This window comes from Acomys russatus, chromosome 26, assembly GCF_903995435.1.
Source record: "Acomys russatus chromosome 26, mAcoRus1.1, whole genome shotgun sequence".
Lineage (NCBI taxonomy): Eukaryota > Metazoa > Chordata > Mammalia > Rodentia > Muridae > Acomys > Acomys russatus.
Window position 1 is genome coordinate 2,081,770 of NC_067162.1, and position 20,904 is coordinate 2,102,673.

A 20,904-nucleotide genomic window follows, 5' to 3' on the forward strand; every position below is an offset into this window, starting at 1 on the left:
AGGATAGCCATGTCTACAGAGTAAGCTCTAGGCCAGCCTTGTCTACAGAGGCCTTTCCAGGTCAGCAGGGTAACATAAAGCAAGATCTTTTCTCAAAGAAAACACAAGCACTCAGGCACGCACTCACACACCACACAAAAGGGTCTGTGGGTTTGAGACGTAGACTTTTTGGAGTAGGAATCTCTGCTTTGCAGCTTACCAACCAGGTAGCTGCAGACAAGTTAGAGCTCTGTGTTCCCCCAGTTCTAGCCTGTTCTGAGTGTGGTGTTACCCTGCAGGACATTCTCTCTCCTGTGTTTAGTGCACATGGTATTCTGTGTGTGTGTGTGTGTGAGAGAGAGAGAGAGAGAGAACACTGGGTGTCTGGCTGCATGAAGAATGGACTTCCAGCAGCACCCAGGGATGTAAAAGAAAAGGGGTGCAGAAGGTGGGGACTCAGCATTGACTGTTCCTCTCACTCTAAAGAGTTCGGGTTATAACCCTTGGGAGCAAGGACTTTAGATAACTTTTCAGCAGAGTACTGATTAGAATTGCATTAAAGGAGAAGGGCATAGGTGGCAGTCCAGGCCTGGGGCAAGTGTTGGCAGGTGTTGCCTTTGGACAGAACATCCCTGCATCCGGTCCAACAGAGGACAAGCTCTTGATCACAGAACTGCTCTTCCTGAGCATTAGCAAGCTTTCAGTGACAACAGAGAGCTGCAGGAGCTAGGAGACAGGAGGCACTGCCCAGCGGCCCTTCAGAGTCACTTCCAGCAGCCAGGGGTGGAGGACTGACTCAGTTATCATGCTCTGGGAGGCTGGTATCCACAGTGAGCATTTTCATTCCTTCTTAAAATAGCAAGTGACTTTCATGGTTAAAAACAAAACATGACGACCCTGTTCTCAAAACCACACTTACAGGGCACATCTCCTCGGGGTAAGTCAGAAGGGATCCCGGGATTCTGTAGCTCCTCAGTCCTGCCAGCTACACACAGACCCAGGGACCTGCCTGGAGGAGCAGTGGTCTGCGTGGGCCCACCAGGCCGCCCTTCAGCTAGCTTCCACTTCAGCCACTCAGATGATCTTACCTTTGCCACCACCTCCTATATCCCTTTCTGTTGAGGTTCCAGTCCTCCTCCTCCCTGCTTGTCACCCAGATCTCTGCTGGCACCCTCGCCACACCAATTAGACTATTTTTGCACTGGCCTCATCCCCACATGTGATTTCCCAGCTCTCCCTCCCCAGCCACTAGCATTTTCACATGGCTATAAGCCCCTTCTGAAACTTCAGCTCTCTCCACAGGAGAAGGTGCTCAGTTACGAGGGTGTGCTGATGGCCATCATCAGCGCCAACAAGAGGGCTGAGGGTTGGGTTGGGGGTGGGCTGAGTGCACGACCCCAGGAAGGGCAGGGCCTTGGAATACCCTGACCCCAGGCAGCAAAGCAGGCATGAGGAATTTGTTGCAAAGAACCAACCACCCCTCACCATACAATGCTGTTGTTTTGTTCTGAGTTTTGTTTGGTCTTGGCTTGAGGTTGTTTGTTTGTTTGTTTGTTTTTTATTTTGTTTTATGAGGCAGGGTTTCTCTGTGTAGCCTTGGTTGTTCTGGATTTGTTCTGTAGACCAGGCTGGCCTCAAACTCACAGAGATTCACCTGCCTTTGCCCCAGAATGCTGGGACTAAAGGTGTGCGCCACCCGCCCGGCCTTGGTTTGGTTTGGTTTTGAAACAGGATCTGGCCATGTAGCTCTGGGTGGCCTTGCTCTGTTACCCAGCCTCGCCTCTCTCTCTCAAGTGCTGAGGTTAAAGGTGACATCACTGTGGCCAGTCTGGGTGGCTGTTTTCAGGTGCTGACCCCTCTGTTTTGGTTTCCTCATTAGTGAGGTGGAGGTGGTAGTGTACACCTCATGGGGTGACAATTAAGTCTCATGCTTATTATAACTAGCTAATTATGCTGGTGGTTGTGTAATATAGTTTAAGAGGTTACAATATTACCGAAGGGTGTGTAGGCCAGGCAAAGACGAGGGAACCCTGGAAGGTTCTGAGGCACAAGAAGAACATGGCCATTCTCAGCAGCTGAAGAATGGGAGGGTGGGCATTGGAAGGGAGAGAAAGAGAATGAGCATAATGCAGACTTGGGAGGTGGCATTGGCAGCGCACTGTGACTACTACACATAGGTCTGAAGTCAAGCATGACTCAGAACTAGCCATCTGGCTGAGTACAGCCCGTGGAAGAGACTCAGGTTTTCATGTTTAAGCAGCCCCTGCCCCAGGCACTCTGTAGCAAGTCACAACCTGCTCAAGGGGACACTTGGCCTCAAGATGAGGAGTGGAACACAAAAGCCACACTCAGTAGCTATCTGAGAAGACTAGGCCTTGTCTTCCAGCCCTACTACAGAGACACCTTCCTGGTTCTTCCCTTGGCCATAAGCCAGCGGCAAAGCATCCGCCCTTCTGTCTCAGCCTCCTGTCATGTGTTTGGCCACACTAGCATCTGTCTGGCTGCAGGAAGCAAGGGTGGAACTGAAGGCGTGCCAGTTAGAGAGCAGGCTCCCTGGTCAGCCCGTCAGGGGCACTGCTGCAGATTGGAAGAGCCCCACCCAGTCATGTGGAGACAGATCACCTCATCCTCTCCTAGGCCTGCTGAGAATGTGCCATGTGCCAAGGCCTGTCCTGGACACCATGGGGCAAGAATGTATCTTTGTCCAGCAGGCATCTCAGTGCCTGGAATGGGCCTGACTTACCAATGACTGTGCAATGGTAAGCTATCAGCACCACCCAGCCATAAAGACAAGTGACACCACCAGCCAAACTGCCTGATGAGCAGGTGTGTGAGTACACCACATATGCAGCCAGAGTCTGGAGGCCAGAGAACACAGCATGACAGCTAAGGAAGGGGTGAATGTGGGCAGACACCAAAGATCTCACCCTCAGAGTATGGAATGTTAACCTATCACATAGTTTACCTGTGGAAAAATACATACATTTGCCATACCAGCCAGGGCATGACAGGAAGTGGAACAGAGTGTGGGTGTCACTTGTAAACAGTAGCCATAGCTCTCTGTGTGTGTGTGTGTGTGGCGGGGGGTGGAGGGGGCTTGGAGAAGGTCTACCTAACACCCATTGATGTTCTTGGAGATGGGGTCTTCTTATGTAGCCCGGGTTGGAGTTGGATTTGCAGTGTAGCACCAGGATGGCCAGTAACTCTCAGTCTCCCTGCCTCTGCCCTCCAAGTGCTGGGATTATATGTGCAGGCTACCATGTTCACTTACTCATTGCAAGCCTTGAGAATTTTGTAGCTGGTTCCTGGCTCAGAGATCTTTTGGGGTTTTTTTGTTTTGTTTTCGAGACAGGGTTTCTCTGTGTAGCCTTGGCTGTCCTAGACTCACTTTGTAGACTAGGCTGGCCTCGAACTCAAAGAGATCCACCTGCCTCTGCCTTCCAAGTGCTGGGATTAAAGGCGTGTGCCACCACGCTCAGCCTTGGCTCAGAGGTCTTACCCTAAAAATCATCCCAGCATGAAAAATACCATGAGGAGTGGAAGTGCTCACACAGAATTGACTGTACCAGTTGACTATACAATTATGCTGTGTGGCTTTTGTGTTAATTTAAAAGGAAGAATGGGCTAGGACGGTAACTCAGTCGGAGGGAACTTGCCTGCCATGTGTTCAAGCCCAGTACCAGAAGAGGAAGAGAACGAGCTAGATCATTCACTGTACAGCCATTGTGAGGAAGAGCCATTTAAGCATTGCCATTGGCCCAGTCTATGGAGAGAAACTGTGCCTGGGGCGTGGAAGGCCAAGTCCCATTAAAAAAAGTGCCCCTGGGAGAGAGTAGAAGAAACGGATTACAGTGGGGCTTGTAAGAGATAAGAGCCTGAGGCAGGGGCAGAGAGAGCTGCTCCCCATTGACTACTTCTCTGGGGCTTTTTATGTTTTGAATCTTGTAACTGCTTCCAACTCAAAGGATACTAGGAAGTAAAGAGGGGCGTCTTAGCTGCACAGTAAAGCAGTGCTGGGGCTCTGCTGACCTCTAAGGCCAGGCCTGTCGCAGTTCTTGGTCCCATTCATCCACTTGGGACTCTCTGGGCCAGATTTCTTATCCATAAATGAGTAAGGATACTTCTGACCTCATATGGCTGGTACAGTCCAATGACAAGTGGGATGGCATATGAACCTGAGTGCTTAGAAAGCATCTGTGATCTTCTGTTTTATCTATTCCCTCCTCATTCCAGTATTTGAGTCTGCCCATTTAGGACTCCCCATACCTTTGTGACTCACAGTTTCTTCACAGAGAAAGCTACAGATGGCTCCCTGCAGAGTGAGGACTGGGCCCTCAACATGGAGATCTGTGACATCATCAACGAGACGGAGGAAGGGTAAGGACCCTGGGGGGAGGGATTGCAGGCTGTGGGCTGTGGCAGGCAACTATAACACAGTACACACCAGCATTGATTCACACCTATGTCCCACCAGATGGAGCCTCCCTAGGCTCCCCACTGTTGTAGCCACAAAGTCTAACCCTGTGTGCAGTATCCATACTCAATCCTAGACAGTAACATGGTACTTTAAACATCTGTGGACCATGTGCCAGTACGGTGCCATCATCAGGTAGATGAAAAGCTCAGAAATATAAAGTTCAAAGACACGATGTGAGCCAGTTGGTGGTGGCTCACGCCTTTGATTCTAGCACTTGGGAGGCAGAGGAAGGTGGGTCTCTGAGTTCAAGGCCAGCCTGGTCTACATATCGAATTCCAGTACAGCCAGGGCTGCACAGAGAAACTCTGTCTCAAAAAAAGACATAGTGTGTGGCCAGCAGGCCTCTTGGGGCTGTGACCCATGCAGCACCTCCGAACAGCAGGCCAGATGTCACACAGATCTGGAGCCCCAGCCCTGGTGCATCACCTCCCTGGGACAAGGCCAGATGGAGACTCAGTGCCTTTCTGCATGCTGAGAGCAAGAACACATGTGTACTTCTTTAAGATTAGAAGCCAGCAGACCCATCGGGGGTACACAGAGGCCAGTCATGGAAGAGCAGATTTGTGGATCAGGGTCGGGGTAGGTGCCTGCAGGAGACCAGCTATGGGGCCCTGAGTTCCCTCAGAACACTGAGCCCAGCCAGAGCATGTGCTGTGGGAGAGACGCTGGAGTCCTGTCTTCTTCTGCCTGATGCACGTAGGCCATCTGTGTGATGGAACCCTGGACAAGTTACATTACCTCTCCAGGGCTCTTTCCTCAACAGCCAGCCTCTGTTAAGTTCTGCCAGAACTCGAGCTGAAACCCTTGAGTGGAGCAGAAAAGGTGAGGTGGAGTATGGGTGGCCATGGCAGACAGGAAGTGCAGGCCAGATGAGGCCTCTGCTCTGGTAACTCAGATCATCTTCCTAGTCAAGTTCAGATTAGCACAGAGTGGCAGGAGTGCAGCTTGAACTTCAGGGAGACTGGGTATCTCAGGCTAGAAGACGATGATACCTCCAGGCCCCAAAGTCCCTCACGGTTGTGCTGTGTGGTTCACCCCCACATCCTCATCAGGAGTTATACTGAGAGTGGGGTCCAAGTGGACAAATAAGACCACAGGAAAAAGACAGGAGTTAGACATGCCTACTGAGCCTCGGGAAAGGCCTAGCAGCTTTCTGGATGGGGTGCTGTAAGTCCCTGCAATATCTGGAGACAGTGTTTCCCTCTCTGGGATGAACCTGGGAAGTACTGTAGTCAGTTCACTGGCTATATTGCTGTCCATGGAGCATTAAATGTTCCAGACACTGCACAAGGCATTGAGGAGCCAGCAGTGGGCAATGGCAGGCATTACCCTTGGCCTCACCAATCTTATCCAAACCTCTGTATCTTTGGTGGAGTCATATGATGGCCATATACTTCATCTGTGTCTCTGTGCAATACGTAGTCCACGTCCAGTGCTGTCCCCTTTTCTCCAGGCCACCCCATGAGGGGTGGGGTGGAATACGTCCCTTTCAAGTACTGAAGTGGTACACAGCTCAGCACCTGTGTCTGTCAGTTTTTCCAACTATAACAATGCCCTTGAGAAGCTTTGCTTATAAAGAGAAATTTGTATCTCATTTTCAGTTTGGTTTGGTTTGGATTTTGTTTATTTTTGAGGCAGGGCCTCCCTGGCCTCAAATTCACTGTGGAACCAAAGCAGGGTTTTTTGTTTGTTTGTTTTTTGTCTCACAGTCTTAATGTTGTACATGGTGAGGAGTGTGTGTGTGATGACCAACAACACTCACCTCATGGCCAGAGAACAAAAGAGTGACAGGGATCAGGGGTCCATGGCACCCTTCAAAGTCACATGTCTAATGACAAAAAGTTCACCCAGCAGGTTCCAGCTTCCCACCCCCACCCCAACCCAGGTCCTCACATATGCTGGACAAGCACTGTTTCTGAACTGTACCCCCAACCTAGGCCTTGCCCCAGAGTTTCTGTAATGACTCATCAGTGCATTTCTTAAACATCTGGGCTTTTATGGGGACATTAGGATACAAACACTATAGCAGCGCTGACACCAAGAGCTGATACCGGCTGCTACTGAACTGGCCAGGGAACAGGCAGGGAGCTGTCCAAGGTGCTCTGAGTACAGGCTGTTCTCACCCTTCTTGACAGCCCTGACACACACACACACACACACACACACACACACACACACACACACACACACACACACACACACACACACACACACACACACCTCTCCCTCGCTTCCCTGGGCTCCTCCACTGTAGCAGTGACCACTGCACAGCTTTGCCTCCGTGCAGGATCCATCCTGAAGGCCTCTGCCTTCACTTCTGCTGAGGGCCTTAGCAGGATTCCATACTGTCCTGTTGCAGACATTAAAGGTCAGCACTGACAGACAGGCCAAGTCAGAATAGACCTCAAAGCCCAGGCTTTGCTGAGAGACAGAATACTGCCTGTCCTCGAAGAGCTGCCCTCTCTGCCTGGATAGATTAGTGTCCCGTGAAGGGCACACTGGAGAAGACAGCCCCCAGGGAAGCCTCACAGACCTTCCCTTGAGGGGTTTGGAGGTCGGGGACAGGATCCAACACAGGCCTTCAGGGCAGGGAAGGAGGAGGAGGCTCAGCAGGTGGGACAGGGAGAACCAGAGCCCACCAGGCTCTCTGTGGCACCTGCTGTATGTAGGCAATCCAAGCTCCTGGCTCTTCACCGCCTCTGCACTGTTGCCTCCTATCTACCTTCCAAAGCAGCTTCTCCCCACCAAACCCTAGCTCAAGCTCCCTGCACCTGAGTCACTGGCTGTCTTCCCACTCACCCGCCCCATCCTTTAGGGTTGGCTACTTCCTTGAGGGCCTTTTGGCCTCTACTTCATTCTCCCTGAAACTGCTTCTTTCTTCAGTTATCGCAGAATCCTTGGAAGCAGTATATGGGCATGTGCACACATGCACACATGCACACATGCATGCACATAGGTGCTCGTATAGTAGAACTGACTAAGCTGTGGTGTTAGAACACGCTGCCTGTGGTCATTTGTTCTTAGCATCAACACCCAGAAGGCCCTTAGAGCTGTGGGGTGCAGGAGAAATAAGCAAGTTCTGGGACTGTCCCATTGGCAAGCTCTGTCTGGTACTCTCAGCTGAGGCCTGGGAGTCTGTACCCTTAGCACTCACCACACCTTGCCCAACATGAGTCTGTGAGCAGAGGCTCAGGATCTACCTGGTGCTTGGACTGTCGGGCTTTCCTGAGATGGCAGTGCTCGGGCAGCGGGATCCTGGTGTGGTCAGAACCTGAGCACAAAGGTCAGGCGCAGGGAGGCGGGAAGATCCCACCCAGCTTCGCACAGTCTCCTGAACATGGGCCCTAGGCCTGCTGTGCCGGGGAAGAAGGTCCTATGATTAAACTCCTCCTTCCCTTTATCCTTTTTGCCAGCCCCAAAGATGCCTTTCGAGCAGTAAAGAAGCGAATTGTGGGGAATAAGAATTTCCACGAGGTCATGCTGGCCCTCACGGTGAGTGTCCTGTTACCTGTCTGTCTATCCCTCCCTCCGTGATCACTGCCATGGCTGGACCATGGTCTGCTGAAAGCTGCTTCCCTTTAGTTAGATGTAGTGGGACCCCGTCCACGCTTGGGTTTCTCATCTAAAGGCGAGGAAGGAAGGGACCATGGGCAGATTGTTTTCCCACTCACACTGTGGGTGGAGGTGGGTGACAAAGGGAGGGAACTGAAAAGGAATTCACAGCCTTAGGATAGGGAGTAGAAACACTTGGGCCTCTTCTCTCTAAAACTACACCCTAAAAAATGAACATATAACAAATGCAGTGTCTAAGAACAGTGTTGGCCTCAGCTCTGAGCCAGGCCAGTTTGGGCCAAGCATTAGGCTTCCTGTCTTCATGACAGCCTGGCTGGGGAGTAGGCAGGAAAACAGCCTGTCCCAGCCTCTACCATGGTGATGCTTAGACTCAGATGGGCGTGCCACCCTGCAGAGTGCAGACAGCTCTTGCTAGGCTGTGGGGAGAGCTCAGTGCTTGGACCTTGGCTCACAATGGTACCTATCTACAGGGGAAGCTGAAGTTGTCTCTGAGTCCTCCTGGAGAACCGCTAAGCTTCTAGAACTGTGTTTCTCAAGCAGTGGGCCGCAGCCCTTTGGGGTTGACTGGCTCTTTCACAAGGGTCACATATTAGATGTCCTGCATACCACGTATTTACATTACAGTTCATAGTAGCAAAGGTAGTGGCAAAATTAATTTTATGATTGGGGGTCACCACCACATGGAACTATACTGAAGGGTCACAGCATTAAGAAGATTGAAAAGTAGTGCGCTAGCTGGGCATGGGGCCACGTGCTTTTAATCCCAGTTCTTGGGAGGCAGAGACAGGTGAATCTCTGAGCTCAAGACCAGCCTGGTCTACGAAGAGAGTTCCAGGACAGCCAGGGCTACACAGAGAAACCCTGTCTTGGGGAGGGGGGAAGGAAAAGAAAAAATAGAAAAAAGAGAGAAAGAAAGAAAAACTACTGCTCTATAGCATGTGAGCTAGAAAGCACGGTTAGATTGTAGCAGGCCTTAGCCTAGTAGGCAGTCCTGTCTGTCACATCATTCTGTGTGTCCTAGTTCCCTACAAGGCAAGCACTGCTCCCATCCCTATGTCCTTGGGGTTCCCTTCTAGAAGCCTCCTTTCCTCTGCTAGGCTTCCCTCCGGGATAGAAAAGGAGGCTCACTGGAGTGGCAGGCCACTTCCCCTCCTCTGTTGGCTCACTCTCTCGGGTACCCTGACCTACAGGTCTTGGAAACGTGTGTTAAGAACTGCGGGCACCGCTTCCATGTCCTGGTGGCCAGCCAAGACTTCGTAGAGAATGTGCTTGTGAGGACCATCCTGCCGAAGAACAATCCACCCACCATCGTGCATGACAAGGTGTTGAACCTCATCCAGGTGCGCTCTTTGACAGGGTGGCAGCTCAGTGGCCTCGGGCAGGGGGAGTGCCAGGGCTGTTCTGCCACTGTCTGCTAGTGGACTGCTTACCTGTGCAGCAGGCCTTATCATTGAGCCTGGTGCACAGGGTTAGAGAACCACGCATAAGAAAGAAGAGGAGGGAAGCATTTCTGTCCTCTGGGTGCCAGGGTGGGGCAGGCTCACACAAAGGAAGGTGAGCAGTGGTTACCAGCCATGTCCCCTTGTCCCTTCTCAGTCCTGGGCTGACGCGTTCCGCAGCTCGCCTGATTTGACAGGTGTTGTTGCTGTCTATGAGGACCTGCGAAGGAAGGGCCTGGAGTTCCCCATGACTGACCTGGACATGCTGTCACCCATCCACACACCCCAGAGGGTGAGGAGACCTTTGGGTGGAGCAGGAGGTATCCTGAGGGGCTCAGTACCTTTCCAGCAGGCCTCACTCACCCTTTCTTTTGCTGCCTAGACTGTGTTCAACTCAGAGCCACCATCCGGACAGAACTCTGTGGGTTCCAACAGCAGTCATGGAGGAGACCTGAGCCAGCATGCCACCCCTCTGCCCATTCCAGCTCTTCTCCCCGGTGACTCACCCATCACACCAACTCCTGAGCAGGTAAGCAGACAAGCCTGTGGCAGAGCCAAAAGGTCCAGGGAGGTGTCAGAGATGGTGCCTAGCACTGTGGCGATTCTTTTGCCCTCTCAGCAGCCCACTGATGTGTGCTCTTCTGCTGTGTTCAGGATAAGGCTCACCCAGTCTGCTCAGATTCAGGTCCCCATCTGTCTGACTCCTGGGGTGCAGTCCAATACCACTGTCATTTTCCAAACTCTTCCATGGAGAGGAGACAGTCAGCAGGCAGGCACTCCAGTCCACTTGGGCCACTCCACTTTATTTGTGTGGTAATAGGCTCACATAGAATTTCATCTGAATTGAGGTTCTAATTGAAGACAACTTTAAAAGATCTGTAGCTTGGCGTGGTGACACACGCCTTTAATCCCAGTACTCAGGAGGCAGAGGCAGGCAGATCTCTGTGAGTTCTAGGCCAGCCTGGTCTATAAAGCTAGTCCAGGACAGCCAGGGCTGTTATACAGAGAAACTGTCTTGAAAAAAACAAACAAACAAAAAAGATCTGTGTGCTTTCTGGGATTGTGGCATGCTTTTAATCCTAGTATTTGGGAGGTAAAGTAGGTGGATCTGTGTGAGTTCAGGGCCAACCTGGTCTGCATGGAGAGTTTAAGGATAGCCAGAGCTACATAGTGAAAACATGTCTTGGCAGGGGCGCGCGCGCTTGAGAGAGAGAGAGAGAGAGAGAGAGAGAGAGAGAGAGAGCGAGAGAGAGAGAGAGAGAGAGAGAGCACTGCATCTGTACAAAATAAGAAATTGCATTTGTAGTGCACTGAGGTCTCCCACAAGCCTCATGAAGAAGCTTGGAGGCCTAGCATGAGATTCTGGGAAAGTTTCCCTAGCTTGTGGCTACTCTAGAGGGTTACCTGCTCCAGACTAGGTAGCTGTAATCCAGACCATTGTCACTTGAGATGTAGTACTGGGCTGGGCTTGAGGCCTTCACAGACCTTAGACCATTACCGAAGAAGTGTGAAGACTTAGCTGCTGCGTGTGCTGGTGGTAATGAATCACAAACATTATGCAGATGAGAAAAGATCCTTTCTGAAAAAGTGTCCCCTGACCACTTGTGTGCAGTGCAGTCTCAGCCCCACAAAGAGAAGCTTCTGTTACCTTAGAGCAAGTTATGAAACCACACACACAGCAAGCATGACTAGAGATGGTTGGCACACCAAGCAAGTAATTAAAGCCTACAAAATTATCTGCCTGTAAAATTATCTGCGATCCAAAACAATTACCTACCTTGCTTCTGATTTTAACTAATTTTCCTAAAGTCTGTGTATTAAGACTGATTATTTTAGTCCTAGGAGGTTCTTGTCAAATAAAGCTGAGTATTTTGTTTGACTCACAGCCCCTTCTGCCTCTTGGGCCATGTTAGGATGCCATAGTGTGGTGATGTAACTCCTAGGCTCCTTTGTGGTTAGAGTCCTTTGGGTTTGGATGTGGCAAGTTGGTGATAAGCAGCTTGTCCACTCACACTAAGAGTCATTCTGCCTGACACTGGGCTGTGCTGTTGGTCACCTGCAGTGGATTTGGTACTTGTCTTTGCACGTTTCTTCATCCTCAAACTCTATAAAGGTGGCTGAGCCTACCTATGATGATATGTGTTCAGTGCTTGGCACTTATTAACTAGTCAGTAAATGGTAGCTGCTGTCACAACCATGAATTCAAATTCTGAAATTCACTGTCATTCAGACACATAATTTAGAATATACCAGTATTTTCCAAAGTGTAGTCTCCTAGCCACTAGATTCATGAGCCAGCCCATGCATTATAAGATGGTTCTTCGGCCAAATACATATGGGGGGAGGGACTTCGTATGATTCTCAGCAATCAAAGTAGACAGACACAGTGTCAATGAGCATTTGAAATCCCTGGGGGTTCACAAAATACACTACACAGAGACCCTGACACCTCATCTGCTTAAGGACACTGACCACTTCATTGTTATGTCCCCAGGTCTGAACCATAGCTCCCTTAGATCACTGTTACCAGTCCTGGATCTGAGGTTCATGCTCAAGTGGGTAGCAGGCCTGGCACTTACTTTGGATGAGCCTGGGCCCTAAAGTAGACCAGAGGCAAGACAGAATCCCGGTTCCCTTACGGGAGGGAAAGACAAACAGAGCCCACTCTGTCTTCCCAGCCATAAGGCAGCTGTAGCCTACCTCCCTACTCTCTGGAGAGAACTACCACTCCCTCGAGCCTCATTAATTGCCATCTTGGCTCCAACAGATGCTGGCGCTCTTCCAACCACACTCACTCGCTTATTCCCTTCCTATTGTCACACTTCTTTCAGCTTACCCTTGTACCTGGCTCCTGGTTTGGAGATGGCAGCGGTTGGTAGCACCTCTGTGAGGGGGCTCTGTGGTGGGATGAAGTCTCTGCTGGCTCTTGAGTACAGACTATCCCCAGGAGTCAGGAGGGAAGCTGTGTGGAGGGTGTGTTGGTGGGGCAGTTCCTGGGCCCCACAGCTGAGGGAGCCATGTGGGCTCTGTCCCCTTACAATGTGCATTTCAGATTGGGAAGCTGCGCAGTGAGCTGGAGATGGTGAGCGGAAATGTGCGAGTGATGTCAGAAATGCTGACAGAGCTGGTGCCCACCCAGGTAGAGCCTGCAGACCTGGAGCTACTACAGGTGAGCAACAGCCTGCATCCAGGTTCAGCCCCTACCCAGGTAACCCCATGTGCATCTACACCTGTGTCTGCACTGCCCATATTGCAATCTTTTTGGTTTTGCTGGGAGCTCTGAGGCAATAGAAAATATTACAACCAGGAACCTTGGGTTTGCATCAGATGGTGATTCAGATGTTACTTCTACTACTTCTGACTTGAACAAACTAGCCCCTCATTTTCTCTGTGTGTGTGCCTGCTTTGATACAAGTGGACATGAGAATTAAATGCGATTGTATGCATGAAACATCAAGTCCTACACTCAGTGTGGAAGAGCATGGGCTGGTTTCTAGCTCTCACAGTATTTGAGGTAGCAAGCAGGAAGGCCAGCAATGCCAGCTTTGAGAGGAGTGAGCGTCTGCGCCTGGGGAGCTGAGGCAGGTGGGAAACGCTGGGGTTTGTACCTAGGTGTGTTAGATAATGCTCCATGATCCTGTCCTCATATGGGGTGGGGCACCAGAGTGAAGGACACTCAGGGTGGCAACAAGAAAGCTGGAAACTGCTACAGCCTAGGAGTCTCCAGAGTGCATGGAGGGACAGAATGCTTTGTGTGCGGAACACTCCTACCTGCCCTCAGAGGGCAGTTTTGAGGCCAGGACTTTTATGTCCCCGTGACTGCTCAGAGATCCTTACCCTTGAAGGTGGGGAGTAAAGTAGGAGTGTCTTAGCTTAGTGGACTCCTGAGTGTGAAAACTAGCTGAAGAAAGGGGATTGGCTAAGGATGGTTGTTAGTTTTATATGTTCCAAGCCAAGTCCATGTGGATATGAGTACATGTCAGAGAGAGTCAGAAGGCTGCAGCCAGCTGGCGAGGTGACACGGGGTCAGCACTCACATTATGAGCACTCTGCGTGTGTCAAGCTCAGTGTAGGTATGTAATATATACTCACTTGTAGCCCTGGCCACACCCATTCTCCAGAGCAGGAACTAAGGAAGAGAGAGAGAGGCCTTGGAACATGCCTAGCATCATTGTGGCTGGAGGGAGCAAAGACTTCAAGCTGTGCTCTTCTGTCCAGAGGGGCCATGCAGAAGCAGGAAGTAACCGTCAGTTATGCTTCATCATGGGAGGAAGTCAAAGGGAACCCAGGCGTGTCGAAAGTCACCCTGAGCGGATGAAGAAACTCAGGAGGCTGACCTAGGGGAGGTTGGGGACAAGGGGCCTGGCACTGGGGGAAGACGTGACCAGTTTGACCAGTTGCCTATAGACCAAAAGAGGTTTGTTTTACTTATTTTTGAGTCAAGGTCTTATGATACAGCCAATGCTGATCTTGACCTTTCTTTATCCCCCTGCCTCAGCCTCTCTGACACACTAGGGCTGTGTGCATAGCACCACACCCAACCTCTGACTAAATATAGTGTAGGATGCAGAAATAGAAAAAGCGGTAAAATGTGAGTAAGTAGTTTAGTTACTACCAGTGTTGATGCCTTAGTTTTGACAAATGTCAAACTGAGTGAAGGCAAATGCGAACCCTCTCTGCTGTCATTACAGCTCTTCAATAAATCTGAAAAATTATTCCAAAAATAAGAAATTTATCAAAAGAGAAAAAAGTCAGTCAATGAGAATAACAAGGCAAGAACTGAAATCAGGACATGTGGGGTTAACAGCTGGAGAAATTACAACCAGTTCACACTCCTCCACCCCCATTCTCAGGCCTGCCATCATCGTCACCCTCTTTCTCCGGTTTTCCCTTTGCTGTGCACCTGTGTGCATGATGTCTCTATGAGTAAGGGCATGTGACTACCACAACATGCATATAGAAGTCAGAGAACAGCTTGAGGGAGTAGCGTCTCTCCTTCACTCAGTTTGAGGCACTGTCTCTCTTGTTTGCACTGTTTCACCACATGTGCCAGACTAGCTGGTCTAGGAGTCTGAGGTGTGTTTGTTTTGTTTTGTTTTGTTTTCCAGTAAGCAAACATGGCAGCAGAAACTTGATTCTGCAGTCTGCACCATTAAAGCAGCACAATCATTAGCATGCTGAGTTCCTGTACTTGATTTTTTGATTTTTCAAGACAGGCTTTCTCTGTGTATCCCAGAGTGTCCTGGACTTGCTTTGTACACCAGGCTGGCCTTGAACTCACAGAGATCCACCTTCCTCTGCTTCTCTGAGTGCTGGGGTAATAGGTGTATGCCGCCTCCCACCCCCTCCACACCCCGGCTGAGTGCCTGTACTTTAAATGTTAGGGTGAAGCTAACTCTCTCCTGGCTATTGTGGGTCACTTGAGGCCAGGAGCCCCAGAGCAACCTGGCAACATAAGTGAGAGCCCATCTCACAATTCAAGGTGGTAGTTACCCTGTAGCACCTGAACGGTTCAGGCTTGCAGAACCTCAAAAGCTGTTCTGTGGTACCATGAGGACCCCTCCTCCAGGACAGGGCCAGACTGATGTTGTGCATGTGGCCTCAATGTCCCACTTCTCCCTGCAGGAGCTCAACCGCACCTGCCGTGCCATGCAGCAGCGTGTCCTGGAGCTCATCCCACGCATCTCCAATGAGCAGCTGACCGAAGAGCTGCTCATGGTCAATGACAACCTCAACAACGTGTTTCTGCGCCATGAACGGTAGTACCACCCCATCCTCCTCTGGGCCCTGGCCTTGGCTTCTCCATAGTCATTTTCCCTATGCCCTCTTCAGGCACCAGCAAGCTACCAGGGGCATGTGCCTCCAGCTCCCTGCCGCCACTGAGCTGCTTGGGTAGTGGGGAGTCATGAAAGCAGGCAGCAAAGTGCGCTGCTTGCCTGGGAACAGGCTTATTATCTGGCTGCCTCCCACTCCTTGTACCTCTTTTTTGTCTTTCCCCACCTGCTGTGTGGCTTGCAGTCAGTTGAGAGGGGCTGGGCCCCTGTGAGCCAGCAACCACCAGTTTCTCCTGTTCATTAGCCTCTTCCTAGCCATCTTCAGGTACACTGTGTGGTAGTCCCCCAATACCCTAGCATCAGGCCCCTCCCTAATTCAACAGTTCGTTCCAGTGCCAGCCACTGCTATGCAGTGTTTCAACTCAGCCATCACCGTGCCTGGCAAGCAGGTACCCAGAGGCATTAGACCAGCAGATGAATTCAGAAGTGATGTCCTTTATGCCAGGCCACAGCTCCAACAGGCTGCGCACTGAGGTCTTCCTCATCCACCTCCCTAGCCCTTAAGTAGTCAGGGTTAGACACAAGGGGTCACCTTGGAGAGCCACCCCCCCCATACACACAAGTGTTGAGTAGGCAACTGAGACAAAGCAGTGCTCGCCTCTGCTCGCTGAGTGTCCCTTGCTTTTCTCTGTGCTCCTGTCAGCTTGTCTCTTGCTGACCATTACAAGGTGGTCCTGTAGCTGATCTTACAATTCCCAGCCCTTGTGCAAGTGAAAGAGGGGCTCTGCTAGTGATGACATGGGAACAGCAAATAGACACTGCATTTCTTAGGGTAGCCTGGTATACATGTCACCCTGATAGTGATCTGTGATTACAAAATTCCTAGGGGTCCTCTGGGGACTGTGTCAATCTCAGTCTGTCCTCTTTTGGGTTTGGATCTGGGTTTGGGTTTTTGTTCTTTCTGGTTTTGGGGGGGGTGTTAGGTTTTTTGTTTGTTTGTTGTTGTTGTTGTTTTGTTATTGGTTTTTCAAGACAGAGTTTCTTTGCATAACCCTGGCTGTCCTGGAACTCACTCTATAGACCAGGCTGGCCTCGAACTCAAGATCTGCCTGCCTCTGCCTCCCAAGTGCTGGCATTAAAGGCACATGCCATCACACCCAGCTTGCCAATCTGTTCTTTTGACTGGGGTATTTTCTGTCTTGCAGGTTTGAACGCTTCAGAACAGGCCAGACTGCCAAGGTAAGAGGCATCTCTTCTGTGTCTAGGTTGTGCTGTGTTGGTAAGAAGGAAGAGGGAAGTTGTCACCCTCTCCCTGATGCCTTGCACAGGAAACTGGTGCTTCTTAGGCTCATAGGGAAATCTGCTCCTGCCTTTTTTTTTTTTTTTAAACTTTTTTACTTTATGTACATTGGTGTTCTGCCTGCGTGTATGTCTGTGTGAGGGTGTCAGGTCCCCTGGAACTGGAGTTACAGACAGTTGTGAATTGCGATATGGGTACTGGGAATTGAACCCCAGTCCTTTGGAAGAGCAGCCGTGCTCTTAACTGATGAACCATCTCTCTAGCCCCTATTTCTGACTTCTTACACCACTGCCCCTTTAAGGGAAATAAGGCTCTGCCACCACCAGTTGGTACCTCAGGGCCTTCCCAGCCTCCTGGGGGCACACCTCATCTGGAGCCTGAGTGGAGGAGGAGAAACTCCCCAGCTCCTATTCTGAGATGTTGTGGCCTGGAAGCAGATCACTGCATCCAGAGAGGATCACCCAGGCCTCTCCTTTGTCAGGCCTCCAGTGACGCTGCGCTAGCTGCTGACCTGATTGACATGGGTCCTGACCCCGCAGCCACAAGCAACCTCTCATCCCAACTGGCAGGAATGAGTAAGTGTACTGGGGCTCCAGCCAAGGGTATGTTAGAACATGTGGGTGGCCTCAAAGGTCTGGGGGTGCCTTCCTGTATTCCCCAATAGCAGAACATTGGTCCACATCTTACTTTGCGGGGATCCTAAGCCAAATCTTGCTGCATGGTTGGACAAACTTGTGAGAATGCCCTGGAAGCACAGAGGCCCCTGATCCCCTTGGATTTCATAAATACCGCTGTGCTCTGACCATCCCTCTGTACTTATTTCCCCCTCCTTCACCCCCCTCCCCCCATCTGAACAATTCAGACAGTCTGCTGCTCAGCCTCAGAAGGAATGGGCCCTTCTTCAATGTTGGGAGGGTGGAGCCAGAGGCTGCCAGGAAGAAGCTTCCATCAGGGCAGGGCCAGAAGGCACTCTGTTCCGGTGATAGTGGGGGTGGGGAGGGCTGGGGAAGGGTGGAACTTGGGACCCTGCACATTCTAAACAAGCGTTCTGCCTCTGAGCTATACTCCGAGATTGCTTTTTTGTTTGTTCGTTGGTTGGTTGGTTTTGGGAGGGCTGTTGTTGTTTTTTGAAGACAGGGTTTCTCTGTGTAGCCTTGACTTTTCCTGGACTCACTTTGTAGACCAGGCTGGCCTCAAACTCACATCAATCTGCCTGCCTCTGCCTCCTGAGTGCTGGGAATAAAGGCATACACCACCACACCTGGCTGCCATCTTGCTTTCTTTTGGTGCTTTGTTTTGAGAATTAGATAGTTCAAGGTTTATTTGATTTGGGCGGCTTTTGATCCAGGTTTTTGCTAAGTACTTAGTAGCCTGATTAGTTTGCCTCAAACTTTCTCCATCTTCCTGTCTCAGTCTCCTGAATGCTGAGATTACAGGTGGGTGCCCCTGGCTGTATTCCTGATAAACATTAGCAATCATCATACTGGTCTTTTTGTTGTCATTGGGTTTTGTTTTGATTTGTTATCCTTTTGGTGTTTTGTTTTGTACAGTGCTCGGGATTGACCTTAAGGCCTCAAGTATAGTAATTAAGTGCTTTATCACTGAGCTCTATCCTGACTCTTTAATTTTGAGACATGGCCTCACAAAGTTCCCCAAGCTGTTCTTGAATGTGCTTGGTACCCAGGCTAGCCTCAGTCTCCCCTGGAGACCATCAGGCCTGCTTGTGATTGGGATTAATGTTCTTGACTGCCTGCTCCATGCTAAGCCCCAGGAAGCCATTCACCTCCCACCTAGAATACCTGACAATACACTTATAAAAAGTCAGGTTTGATCCCCATCCTACTGGCCAGCCTGTTCCTTTAGCTCTGTGGTTTTCAACCTTCCTAATGCTGCGACCCTTTAATATAGCTCCTCGTGCTGTAGTGACTCCCAGCCATAACATTATTTTCTTTGCTACTTCATAACTATAGTTTTGCCACTGCTAGGAATCGTAATATAAAATATCTGATATGCGACCCCCTGTGAAAGGCTCGTTTGACCTCCAAAGGGGTCTTGACCCATGGTTGAGAACTGCTGCTCTAGCAAGTGTCACAGGCAGCATTTTTCCTCCCCACAGGGGGAGGAGGTTATGTGGTCCCACCTTAGAGATGAGCACACACAACAGAAAGAAAGAAAGTGCTTCCTACTGCCCCACAGGCAGCTTCCCATCCAAGTCCCACTACCTAACCCCTGATGCTCTTCTAGCAGACAACCCTAGACCTAGATGGGATGTGGGACAGCAGGTGGCTCTCTCACCTGGCCTTTCTTTCTCTGCAGACCTTGGCTCCAGCAGTGTGAGAGCTGGCCTGCAGTCTCTGGAGACCTCAGGTCACCTGGAAGATGACTTTGACATGTTTGCTCTGACTCGAGGCAGCTCGCTGGCTGACCAACGGAAAGGGTAAGTTACCTGTTCCATCCTGCTCTCCTGCAGACGAAAGCGTCCTTGGGATCCCTGAATCTGGATTGGAGGTGGGCAGGAGAAAAGACACACAGTCCCTAAGTTCAGTCGAGCATGGCCTAGGACAAGAAGGGATGGCAGGGAAGGGATGCCAACATCTGATCAGACCAAGGCTCTGAGAAGCTGGCTGTAAGCCACAGGATAAGCGGCTTGCATTTGGCAGCACCAGGTTGGGAGCTTCTGGCTATGGGACAACAGTCAAGACCCGGAAGTCACTAAGGCTTTCTTAGGGCCTTCCCTGCCCCTGGGGGCCTGACACTGGCTGCACAGTATATTGTGTCTGGTTTGCCCACCTTCTTATGTACTGTGCAGCCAGTGTCAGGCCCCCAGGGGCAGGGAAGGCCCTAAGAAAGCCTTAGCGACTTCCAGGTTTTGACTGTTGTCCCATAGCCACCCGTCATCACAGAGGAGACTCTGGCTCCCTTCCCTGTGAGCTGCCCATTTTCAGAGAGGCACTGTAATCAGTCAGCACATTTCCAAGGGCCACTCCCTGCTTTGGCTTATCTCATACTGGCTCCACATGAGCTTCTTCTTCCTCTTCTTTTTATTTAAGTAATTTATTCAGATTACATCTCAGTTGTTATCACCTCACTTGTATCTTCCCATTACCCCCTCCCTCCCTCTTTCATCCTATTCGCCGCCTCTAGGTCTGTGACAGAAGGGGACCTTCTCCCCCACCATATGGTCACAGCCTATCAAGTCTCATCCTGGTAACCTGCTTACCCTTCCTCTGAGTGCCACCAGGCCTCCCCACCAAGGGGAAGTGGTCAAATAGGGGGCACCAGAGTTCATGTCAGAGTTAGTCCTTGCTCTCCACACAGCTGTGGAGAATGTGTTGTCCATCGGCAAGATCTGGATAGGGGTTCTAGGTTTACTGCATGTATTGTCCTTACTTGGTACAGTTGTTTGAGCAGACACCCCTGGGTCCAGATCCTCCAGCCTTGATGATCTCTTTGTGGGTTTCTAGGACCCTCTGGATCCTTCTGTTGCCCCATTCTCCCATACCTCTCTCACCTGGAGTACCGATAGGAAGTCCCAGCATTTATCCCAAGTGAAGTGAAGTTCTGCTAAGTGAAGATTTTCAGGGTCCACATATGCTTCTTAAAGGAAATAACTTAGTTAGTATTTTCTTTATCCCTTTGCTTATGAACCATTGGCTAAGCTGTGGGCACCTAAGGTTCTTATAGCCAAGGAAAGTTATAGATTAAAGAAGCTGCCCAGCTGGTCCCACTTGGCTCCTTAGTAGCTGTTCTGTCTTTGTCATTGGACAGCAGACACTGGCCAGAGAGGATTCCCTGGTCACACTGCAGATCCACGTACAGTCTGACAGTCTACAGCCAACTGGGTCCGCACTGAGCTGTAAACCAGGTTTGTCCTCTTCCTAAGCAGTCTGTACTCCAAGCCCAAAGGCCCTGTGACTAGCAGCTTATAATAGCCTTGCAGTTAAGGATGCTGCTGGCCTGTTATGCTGATGAAAAACTAATGAATCTATTGAGACCTGCACTCGGGAGGGCAGCCTTTCCACATAGGCCCCAGTGTACAAAACAACTGGGCACACTGGAGAGTGCCTAATGTTGAAGTGGTCTGCCAGCCTGTCTGGGGTGCACTGTTACACAGGGAACGTACACATGCAGCCTGCCCTTCAGGGCATGCAGTCTTCATGTAGTAGTGTGTATGGCCGTTGTTGTGTGGAGGAGGTTCAAGGCCAGACAGGTTTAGGGATCATTTCAGGTTCTAGGAACAGGATATACAAAAGCTCAGAGGCAAGGTGGACGAACTGAGCTCTGGCCCTTCACAGGGCACATGTGTGAGGAAGGGAGCAAATGCTGAGCGATCACACAGTTCTTCCTGATGTTGGCTCTAGG

General features: G+C 50.6%; 1 protein-coding gene across 2 annotated transcripts in view; it reads left to right on the forward strand.

Moving 5' to 3' along the window:
• Tom1 (target of myb1 membrane trafficking protein) overlaps positions 1-20,904 on the forward strand; it is a 38,718-nt gene that overhangs the window by 8,966 nt on the left and 8,848 nt on the right. The window contains exons 2-11 of one of the 2 annotated variants that reach the window (XM_051168598.1): positions 4,272-4,356; positions 7,870-7,948; positions 9,220-9,369; positions 9,626-9,760; positions 9,851-9,997; positions 12,521-12,637; positions 15,094-15,227; positions 16,448-16,481; positions 17,024-17,117; positions 18,859-18,979. In XM_051168598.1, coding sequence (XP_051024555.1) covers positions 4,272-4,356; positions 7,870-7,948; positions 9,220-9,369; positions 9,626-9,760; positions 9,851-9,997; positions 12,521-12,637; positions 15,094-15,227; positions 16,448-16,481; positions 17,024-17,117; positions 18,859-18,979 — 1,096 coding nt within the window. Of the gene's footprint in view, positions 1-4,260; positions 4,357-7,869; positions 7,949-9,219; positions 9,370-9,625; positions 9,761-9,850; positions 9,998-12,520; positions 12,638-15,093; positions 15,228-16,447; positions 16,482-17,023; positions 17,118-18,858; positions 18,980-20,904 lie in introns of both variants that reach the window. The other variant, XM_051168599.1, reaches the window with a different exon arrangement.